Genomic DNA, 11,072 nt, shown 5'->3' with positions numbered 1-11,072 from the left:
CTTTGTGATAGTTTTCTAACTAGGTAAATTTTTTATTTTAATTTTGATAATTTGATAGGTGTTATTGCTAAGAAAAAATAAAAATTGATGGATGGGAACTCTTTTTGCTTTTTGGGATAGTCAACTCAAGTTTGAATTTTCCATATATTAGATTAATTTAAAATAATTTAAAGTATCACTCATATAAAAAATAAAGTGTTCTTTGAGCTCTCTCTCTTTTCTAGGTAAGCTTTCTTCTACAAGAGCGTGAAGATATGGGTGACAATGGGTCCAATCGAGGGTGGGTATGTCATTCACATCCTATCCTCGTTAAGCATTTTCCTCCAATCCCCGCCTTCATACCCGCAATATTCAAATCAAGGATTCCTCATCCTTGCCTTTGTTTGGAAACGGGTTCCTCGATTCCCCCCATGACCCAAAAAAAATTTCCAATTAAAAACTACTTTGTTTTTTGTTTTTGATAAGAAGCTCATAAATTGTTTTCATCATCATTTAAAGAGAAGACAACCAAAGACTTACTCCCTCTAAAACCCTAGCCGCTTTCTCCCTTTGTGAGTCCCAAAGGAAAAACTCCATAGAGGGGGGGAGGAGAAAGAAGTTTTCACTGCCTCTCCTCTCCCTCCTCTCTTCTTGTCCTTTCCTTTTGGATTAGTGAATAATTCACCTGGACGTTTTGAATAAGAAGCCCCTTTTGTGGTGATTTCTTCTGGGTCATGCTCAGATTGAAGTTCCCCATCACTCATTTTAGTCTATATTCTCAATCAAATCTTTCTCCCAAAACTCGCTCTCTAAGACCGCTCATGTTCTCTTTTGGTTCTACATTGTCTTTAACGAAGGTTGTTGCAAATCACTCAATTGTTCTTTGGTAAAGTTCTTGTTTTCGTTATTTGTTGGCTATTATTTGCAGGTAGATAGATGGAAATCATATTTTTTCTAGATCTGTTACGAATGCAGTGGTAGGTGTGGCCGCGATTGCAGTTCTTCAGATGGAGGTGGGAGGGTTCAATTAGGCTCATGGGTTGGTTTAAGGTTTAGGTCATATTGGGTTTGTGGGCTTTGTTTGCACTTATGGTTAATTATTGTAGTGATGTGGGTTAGTTTTAAGGGCTCTTTAGTTGTAACCCATAAAAAACTTAACTAATTTGGAAGAAAGATAATTAATTTTGTTTAATTAATATAAAACCAAAGCCACCTAATTTTACCAAAAGGACATCCAACAACCCTAAAATTACTACATGTGCCATTGTAGAATTGTACCAGAAGGGTAGAATTGTCTTATCAGAAGGGTAGAATTGTCTTATTAGTTGTTATTTTTTACCTGACCCAACGAATCTGGACCTCTCTTTGGGCTAATCCAAAATAGTAGTTTTTTCCTAGGTATTAAAACTAAAACCAAAATATCCAATATCTTACAAACTAATTAATAAAGTTAATTATGTCTAAAACCTAATTTTTCTTAGTTTTAATGCGACTTTTTTCCGCTCTAATTTTGTTTTTTTGTTTTTCTCATGTTAGTTTGTTGCTCTCTTGGTGCTTTATATGTCATGTTGATGTCTTTAATTGTGCTATTAAAGTTTATCTAATGAAATTTATTTTGATTATAAAAAAAAAATAGAAGACAACCAAACATGGCCATCTTCCATCCAAACAACTAACTCCCCCATTACCCCCAAAAAAAAAAAAAAAAAAAAAAAAAACCCCTTAAAAACTACTTTGTTAAATGAGAAAAAAATACTATGAGCCCAACATATATTAATTTAATTTTTATTACCAAAAAATATAGACTATTTAAAGAGTAGCATTCCTCTTTCTTAATTCACCCGTTTTTCCTTCTGATAACAAAAAGGAAAAGGAAAAGCAAAAAGAGAGTGACACGTTTTGACTTTTGCAGTAATTCCCATGGCGGGAACCATCCATGCCCTAATTCTCACACCTCGACCCGCCAAATTGTTGCCGTTTGCTCACCGAATCCCACATTTTCCGTCCAAACATGCGGCATTCCGTTTCAATTTTCAACTTAGCCGCTCCATTTCGAAACCCGTCAAAGCTTGCCAACAGTCCGATCAGGTTCTGTTTACTTGTTTGTGCGCTGTTTGGTAACTCACCAATAATGATTCTAATTTTGCTGTCTTGGTGTTTGGACATGGTTATAGTGTAATTTAAATTTCTGAAGGAAATTTGTGATAATTTGATTTAGGATTTAGGTACCCAAATGATAAATCTCAAAATTATATGTTCTGTCTAATCATCTTGTTTAAAGAAATGTGAATGTTTTTTCAGATAGATGGTGATGGAAAGAAAGCTCATAACGATTCTGGTTCAGTGAAGGGCTTGAGTTGGGCTAAACCATTGTCGAATTTCGTGGCGAATAATTTTCTTCCCTTAGGTGACTTCTATGTTTTGTTGAAAGTTTTGTGTTTTCACAGTGTTATCATAATTAATCACATTCCTCATGTTGTTTAGTATTGTTTATTGATAAATGTCTGTGCAATATTATATGCAGCTCTTGTTGGTGGAGTAGCTTTAGGGATGGCAAATCCTAGTCTAGGTTGTCTGGCTGATACGTATTCTTTGTCAAAATTTAGCACGTTTGGGATTTTTATCATCTCAGGTTAGAATTCTGCATTTCTCTGGTTCCAATCTGTTTGATTTTTCTTTATTTTATGCTAATAATGGGCCTAATTTGTTCAATGTGATTCTACAGGGTTGACCTTGCACACTGGAGAAATTGTTGCAGCTGCACAAGCATGGCCTGCCGGAATCTTCGGGCTAGTATGACCTCAATGTCCCATGTCCTTCTCTTTTGCATGTTCTTGGGTACACGCTCACGAGCACGCACATGGACATGCAGCTGCACGCGCATACACACACATATCTTACACTAGTATGCAATGCATAGAGGGCCTGCGTTTGAATAGATGTTATTGTTGATAACTCTATACTTACTAGACTCAGACATGAAAGACAGATTTGGTACATGTCTTTATACGGCATCCATTTCATGGTATTGAGTGGATCAATGTCTCTATTTCTGTATTTTATATGTTGCTTTTAAAAACTTCTTTCTTATCAATTATAACTGTATTTGAAAATGTTTTAAGGACATGCTTTTGTTCCTTTAGATGTTTGGGAAAAATGGAGAAACTGATGTAATCTTTTATTAAAACGTTATTGCATCCAGTGGTTTAAACTTATGCTATGCTTTATCATTTATGTATTGTGTATATCTCATGTGTTTAGCATTGCGACTGAAAAATATGACTTCGGATTAACTAATATAATGCCTTGTCTCCATTGACCTCTCCTATTTCAAGTTGCCTGCTGACTGGCACAATGATTGAATCTCTATTGTTTCTTATAACAAGCTACAGTCTTATATGCCTTAATATCTGTAGATTGGTGAAAAATGTTGAGGCAATATCTCATAACTGAGAGCTCGTTTATCTTCATTTTTTTTCTTTAAAATGTGTTACTTGATTTTTTTCTTTTTCCTAACTGATACTTTATCTACTTTAAACTGAGATTTGTGGATTGCATTGATTTTCCATTGCTTCTGAATATGTTATTATATAATTAATCCCTATGCCATTTTTAAATTGAGGCTTATGGATACCACTTGCATTGACATTTCATTAATGCTAGCTAGATCTGTTACATATTGCTAATCCTCTCCATGATTCAGGTCTCCATTCTTTTATTTACTCCATATTTTTCGAGGATAATATTGCAACTGCAGCTCCAACCTCCAGAGTTTGTTAGAGGTTTGGCAATTGAATTTATTTTCACCTGTAGTGTTGGTTGAGAGGGCAATTCTGTTATTTAAATATTCGACAAATTCTGAATGAAATTACTGTGAAGTTTCAGGCCTGTTGTGTATGAAAGTTCCTAATGAAATTGTGGTTTCTTCTAAAAAAGTTTACATTGCCTTATATACCATAAACAAATAAATTTGAATTCAATGAAAAATTCCTGTATAGCCCTAGAAGTCATCCAAATGAGCTCAATCAAATCAACTAAATTAGCTCAATCACCCCTAAGCATGTGCGGTTTATAGCTTGCTTCAATGACAGAGCTTAATTTTTTGTGAGAGATCCTATCTGGCTATGAAAATTGGAGAATTATCCTTCTTTTAAATTGATATTTTCCATGCGATAGAAATTTATGACAAGAATCTGATAGTAGGTGACTTAGTATCACTAACTATGGCCATTGGACAAAGCAATGACAAAAACTTTTTAGGGTTGAGTATGGTATTTAGGTGCTTGAGTATGGGTATAGCGTTTAGGGTTGCTCGTTTTAGCAAAACAGCTAAGCTTAAACACTGCAGATTTTTTTTGGTTGTTTGTTGTTGCTTGATTGCAAATACTTAATTTTGTTGTGTAAGTTAGCTTGGAATTTGCAGAATCATGGTGAATCATTCATCTGTTATTCCTGAATCTTAATTGAAAGTAGTTTCTTGATTGTTGTAGGGCTTGCAATATTTTGTTGTATGCCAACTACACTATCAAGTGGAGTGGCACTTGCTCAGGTTGCTAATTCCTTTGTCTTTGATCTTAGTTGAACATTTTCATTTTCCTGCTATTGTTTTAGCAGTATGTACTAGGTTTTGGGCTTGGCTAAAAGTTTGTGTTCTTCAAATGCAGCTTGCAGGGGCCAATTCTGCTCTTGCTCTTGCCATTACTGTGATCAGTAACCTTTTAGGAATTTTGATTGTGAGTTTTCTAGTCCCAAGTGTTCTCAATTTTTATTTGCATTCACTTATTTATATAGAATCGGATTGATACAACAGCATTTTCTCTGTATGGCTTACAGCAACTGATTTAGTTCTCTAGTTGATCTCATTAAGCATATGCTAACACCATATCCCCTTTATAGGTCCCATTTTCTATATCAAAATACATAGCTGGTGGAGTTGGTGTATCTGTTCCAACTAAGCAACTGTTCAAAAGTCTTGTTCTAACATTGTTGATCCCCCTAATCTTGGGGAAGGTAATCAATTCCTTTCTAACAAAACTGACTTTCTGATTTATCAACTATTTACTGAAGTAAGCATAGATGTGTTTTTCAATATTCCCATTTTCTTACCTTTTTATAGAAATCATTTAGTTTGCCTCTTGAAAAGATACATTATATACTCTCTTTGGTGTTTTATCGTTTTCATAGTTACTTGTCCTTTCCTTGAACAGATTTTTCGAGAATCCTTCAGAGGTGAGTATTTCATTATCTTCTTTCTGTTTCGGGTGTTGTCTAATTTTCTGGACTGTTTTTGTGGCAGCCAATAACTTCATATGAATTTTAGGACCTGAATGGTATTTGTTTACTGAGTACTAAGAATGAGGCACAATACAGTTCAGGCTATCAGTCTCATTCTAAATAATTTCTTATAGATACGCAGACATACGTACACTATGCATATGTACACAAGTACAATCATTGTATATAAACATCAAATGCATGTGCATGTGTGGCCTCACACACAAAACGATTGATGTGAAATAGTGACATCGCACCCTGATATTAACTTTATGCTTAACATACTATTCTAGAATGGAGATTGCACGATTGGCCTCTGAGTTTTTCAGATGGACAACAATATCAATAATTTCTAAATGTAAGAGTACCGGAAAGTCTTTTAGGGGCCGTTCAGTAATGCTTTCAAGGCCCCGTTTTCATTTTCTACCAAAACTGCATTCGGTATGTCATTTTCATTTTCACTGGAATTCGTTTTCTAAAAACAAATTCAAACTCATGTACAAAAACTGAAAAACCAAATTATTGTTTTCATTTTCTACCCAGTGTATTGGTCTGATTGCTTTTCATTTTTCATTTTTTATTTTTTTGTTGCACTTCATTATTTTATTTTGTTACACCAGTGTATATTAATTTTATGATAAAACCATCATATAATATTCAATTTCATATTTATTTTAAATTGAAGATAATTGAATTTTATTATCTAGGTTTTTCTAACATTAGAAATTTTATTTTATTTTAATTATACATTATTATTCTCAAATTATACATTTTTCATCGTTTATAATACTTTTAGCCTGTATTATTAACTTCTTTTTTTTTTAGAACAAAAATTAGCAAAAATATACTTGAAAAATAACTCACATGTTATTATTCTCAAATTGCCCTACCAGACATGTTTTCACTATTTTTATTTTCCGAATCTGTTTTCCAATTAATCTACCAGACACATTTTTGAATCCTGAAAATGCAAATTCGTTTTCTCATTTTCATTTTCAGAAAATATACTCAGAAACATTCTCCGAAAACGTATCCAAACGTTACAATTTTAAAACTCCCAAACTTCCACTTCCTAAATCACAAACTACTGTTTCTTATACTACTCTTGAGAAACTACAGTCCTACTCGTGATTCACTACACATTTCTTAAAATTTCAAAATCTTGATTTGATTGTATAAAAAACTCGCACACTTTGCAATAGGTTAAGAATCAGTGAGAGACTTACCATTTTACATTGTCAAGCCTAAGGCCTTCATCCACTGGTGAAATGGACAGGAATTTTCAGCATTGGAATGAGGGATATCTGTCCACACCCATTAGAAATTTTTAATGGTTCTCTCACCATCAAAGCTTAGCCTCGAACATACCAGAAACACTCTTGAGTCTATAGGTTCTTCTGATTGAAATAGTTACAAAGCTAACCCACATATGAATGTAGAATGATGTTGGGTTGGAATAACCTCTATTTTAAGCTTGATCTGGTATAGAAACCATAATTTGATTAAACTAACAGGATGAATTCTGACATCCATGCTAAACTTTAAAAAGATCAGTATTTTAGTCAATTTTCTAATGTCTGAACACTTTATCTTTTGTTAGTCAGTCCTCATTAAATGTCCATTACAGGTGTTGCAGACTTTGTTGATCAAAACCGTAAGCTTCTTTCTAAGATCAGTGCAGTCTTCCTCAGTTTAGTAAGACCAATATCCTGGTTTATATTTTTCTATTTACTTTTTAATTTTGGTTATTCTGTCGTACTATTTTACTTTCCTCTTCACCATGATATTTGTTAGTTTATGTACAAGGCTTTTATGACTGTGTAGGTTGTTTGGATATGTAGCCCATTGCTGCAATATTGTGGTTTATCAGTTGACGTATTCTTGGGCACTATTCTTCTGGTTTCAATGAAATTTGTGTTTTATATAATTATCATTCTTGCAGAGTAATGTTTCTCCCTCCCGGGTCTTCTGAAGTTTAAGTATTAGTCCATTTTAAGGATACTGGGATCTTCTGGTATTTGGCATAAAAAAAAAAAACTCAAATAAAGAAGAGCTTAGATCAGACTGATGCTTTCCCACTTATTTGTTGTTGGGTCAGGGGATGGTACCTAGCAAAGATGCACAATGTGCAAATGTTTTAGGATAGGTGTTGAGAAGGTATCGGGAAAGGGTTGGATGCTTCTTACAGAGTTTACAAACTCATTAGGTCTAAGGTGGGGGGGATGGTGGCCTGGTTCGCCTTTTGTCAGATGTCTGGTGCGGGGATCATCCATGGCAGATGTCTTCCCCGTGTACTTCACAATATTGCATAAAAGCAAATTTGCCGTGATTTTTGAGTTTCAGTCTTTTCGGCAAGGATATGGTTTGGGACATTCCCTTTTTCAAATATCTGCATAACTGGGATACATGTCAAGTAGTGGATTTGTTATGGGCTTTGAGGGGTTTAGAGTTAGCAGGGCTTTCATGAGTGTTGGCTGATTGCTTCATTGTGGATGCATATGGAAAGAAACCAACAGATGCTTAAAGGATGTGTAGGCCCCAGGGTCCTCAAGCATTCTATTTTGTGCATCCAGTCCTTAAAGAAAACGAGGAACCTTTTCATTTTTATATGAAGTTTTTGAACAACCTGAGACCATAATTGTATATGTTTGGTTGCTGTTATGGTCTATTTTGTACTGAGCTTTTGGTGTTGTAATTCTTGATTTTTGGGAATGAAATTTACTTGTCAAAAAAGAAAAATGTTCTGGTGGTGGTTATGTTTTCAAAGTCTATTATACTGCATTCTGTTTATTCATTGCTGATTTGGTACGTAGTTCATTCTCATGTTTCATTAATTTATTTATGATGTTCTGGTGATACGATCATTATGTTAAATGGAAAAAAAATTGTTAAATTCTTGTGTCACAATGTTCTCATTTCTTCAGAATGTGGAAGTTAACATGTTGCCCCAAGCCAGTTCAAATACTAAAATGTACAGATCCTAGCTGAAACTTAAATTATTTTGGGAAATGTGTGTTGTCTTTGGTTCTTGTAGGACATCTTTATTTCTCTTAAAGTTTTAAATTGCAGATGTTGTAAACTTTTAAACATCTGATGGTTATTCAGGTGCCATGGATACAAGTTAGTAGGTCGAGGTCACTGCTGTTGATGGTTAAGCCTCCAGTTTTTCTTGTGGCTATTGGAATGGGAGTGTATGATCTTCACCCTAATTTTCAAAAAAAATTTCTTCTTGTTCTCACTAGTTTAATGCTTTAATGCAATAGTACAAATTTGAATTATTTTTGTCTTTGCTTTTTAAGTTTATTTCTAGGAACTTCTAGCCAGTCTAGTTCTTTTCATGCAGAATGTTTTAGGTGAGAAATCCTCCTTCAGAAACTTTGAAAATATCTAAACTTGGTGCTGAATCTTTAGGGACATGTATGATGCTTTCTCAAAGATTAACTAGTCTGTAGGGTGTAAGACATCATTTCTACCTCTTTTTTTTTCCCACTCATAGTGTATGGGGGCCCCTACTAACCCGAGGGGACAGTGCATGCTTATGCAAACTTACATGCTACATGGCGTAGATTTGACTAGACCAATCTTGCCCACCTAGCTTAAAGTCTATCACAATCGGCGACCTCATTTCTACTTTCATTCTCATTGAATGGAGCTATTTCACACGTTGAAGTTTTAGTTTATATTTTTGTTCACATGTTTCAATTTGGAAGCAATAATACTTTACTTACAATAAATATTGCTTGAGAATATCTTGGTCTTTGGCCAGTAGAATTGATATCGAAGCCAAATTGTAGAAGTGCTTGGGGGGCTTCTTGGGTTCAATATTATTCTATTTTTGATACACTAGTTCTATGTCTGTTCTTTTTCTTCCTTTTGTTTTTTGTACGTTCTTAGACTGCACACCTTGTCCACTGGTACTGTAATTTTTGTTAGCATTATAAAAGGTTTGTTTCTTCTCAAAAATATTGAATCCAAATTGTTACTCTGGGTCTTCTTTATTGGACTTGTATCCAGTATCCTTTAAACCCTTAGTGCGCTCAAATGAGTAGATTTGCTTGACATTCTTTGGCTGAAGATGTTCTAATGAACCACACTTAAAAGCAAACGATATGTGATGTATTTGGATTGCACACAATATAGGTGTCTTAGAAACTTGATGGGCTCAAATGCATTAGCCTACTAAAAAGATCTCTCTTCTTTTATTGCAGACTTCTGCACCTCATCTTGTTAGCCTTTAATGCTCTTGCTCTAAAGGGCATCTCAGCTGTCTCTGGTGGCAGTCGATCAGTGTTTTCCAAGGAAGAAAATGCCAATGCTGTTCTCCTTGTTGCGAGCCAGGTGAGAGATATGCATACCTTCAACTAAAAAATTATCGTTCTTTTCAAACTTTTACTTTCTCTAGCCAGTATTGAAATATGTTATCTCCAACGCTTGAACTCCCCAGAAGTTGTGACTTAGATCTCTTGTAGGCCTAAGTGACTATTTTGTTTAGGATACCAGTCAACTTTTGACTTTGTAAGAAGCAACAGCTTAACAAAATCAGTAGTTTTTTTCTTTAATGCAATCAATGATTGTTGATGCCTTGGCATGCTTTTCACAGAAAACTCTGCCTGTAATGGTGGCTGTAGTGGAGCAACTTGGTGGTGCACTGGGTGAATCTGGTTTGCTTGTTGTTCCTTGTGTTGCAGCACACTTAAATCAGGTTCTTCTTACGTCCATTCATCCGTATCTTCTTAAATTTTCTTTAACTGACAAATAATTTTACTGATGCAGATTATTATTGACTCGTTTCTTGTTAACTTCTGGCTTCGGAAGGACCTCTCGACTGACAGTACAAAGGTATCTTGAGTACTGGAAATGTGGCTCATGTGTACGAAGGTATCTTGAGTATTGGAAGGACCTGTCGACCTCTCGACCTCTCGACAGTACAATGCTCAGCGTGCTTTCTCTTTGTTATGGTGGCAAGTAAATAGTCAGCTCTTTACTTCTTCGAAAGGGTTGAGTTCGACATGATTGTGCAGTGAGATGTCTCTCTCTTTAGTTGCCACGTGTCAGTCGGGAGAGAGAGAGAGAGAGAGAGAGAGAGAGAGAGAGAGAGAGATCTTGTGTTTTGAAATGTACCTTGTAAAAGTAATTACTTCAAATGACTATTGTGGTCAAGGAGCAAAGCTATTCCGAGTCGCCCAAAGCGACTCTGAATTCACTCTCTTTTCAAGCATCCACGTGGACGTAGAAAATTAACAAAACATTGAATTTTTTTTTCTTTGGCAAATAAGAAAACATTGAATTGAAACACAGAAAATGTTTTATTTCCCGTTGTTAGACATGTGGGCCAATCACGTGTTAGACATGTGTACGTTGCAAAGCGCAATACTGATCGGCAGAGGACACATGATTATTCTCAATTCAAACCCTTGTAAGGAGTAGGCGGAAATAATGTCATGCATCATTACTCTGTCCTGATGACTTCATTGGAAACAAATTCCAAATACAATAGAGTCGGCATGTAACCTCATTAAAATCTTCAGAATAAAATTTTGAGACAGGAAAGAGTACCATATATGCTAAATACGTTGAGCCAGAGCCTCGTTCTTCGAAATCTTCAGAATAAAATTTTGAGACAGGAAAGAGTATCATATATGCTAAATACATTGAGCCAGAGCCTCGTTCACGAAGACTAAATTGGGCAATCCGGTGAGCAGCACCATTGACTTTACGAGAGGCATATTGAATATAATTTCAGGGTGTGCTGCAGTATTGACTTTACGAGGGGCATATATATATATTCTATAAATATTTCTCGCAAATTTAAGACGTCA

At 35.1% G+C, this 11,072-nt stretch overlaps 1 protein-coding gene across 2 annotated transcripts; it reads left to right on the top strand.

Annotated features, from left to right (window-relative positions):
- The first annotated feature begins 832 nt into the window (after positions 1-832).
- On the top strand, positions 833-10,468 carry LOC117618746 (probable sodium/metabolite cotransporter BASS4, chloroplastic). 2 transcript variants are annotated; one of them, XM_034348464.1, is made up of 15 exons: positions 833-865; positions 1,892-2,067; positions 2,281-2,386; positions 2,504-2,611; positions 2,705-2,772; positions 3,683-3,761; positions 4,470-4,528; positions 4,644-4,712; positions 4,876-4,989; positions 5,187-5,208; positions 6,881-6,948; positions 8,359-8,444; positions 9,462-9,591; positions 9,854-9,955; positions 10,027-10,468. In XM_034348464.1, exons 2-15 carry the CDS (start codon positions 1,900-1,902, stop codon positions 10,099-10,101), a joined length of 1,254 nt encoding a protein of 417 aa, XP_034204355.1. In that variant the 5' UTR covers positions 833-865; positions 1,892-1,899; the 3' UTR covers positions 10,102-10,468. The 2 variants fall into 2 exon arrangements, with proteins under 2 accessions (XP_034204355.1, XP_034204358.1); XM_034348467.1 differs by lacking the exon at positions 833-865 and adding an exon at positions 940-956.
- Positions 10,469-11,072: the final 604 nt, after the last annotated feature.

This window comes from Prunus dulcis, chromosome 2 (assembly GCF_902201215.1).
Source record: "Prunus dulcis chromosome 2, ALMONDv2, whole genome shotgun sequence".
Taxonomy (NCBI): Eukaryota; Viridiplantae; Streptophyta; class Magnoliopsida; order Rosales; family Rosaceae; genus Prunus; species Prunus dulcis.
The sequence above is the reverse complement of the archived record's forward strand: the minus strand, read 5'-3'. Positions and strand labels throughout refer to the sequence as shown.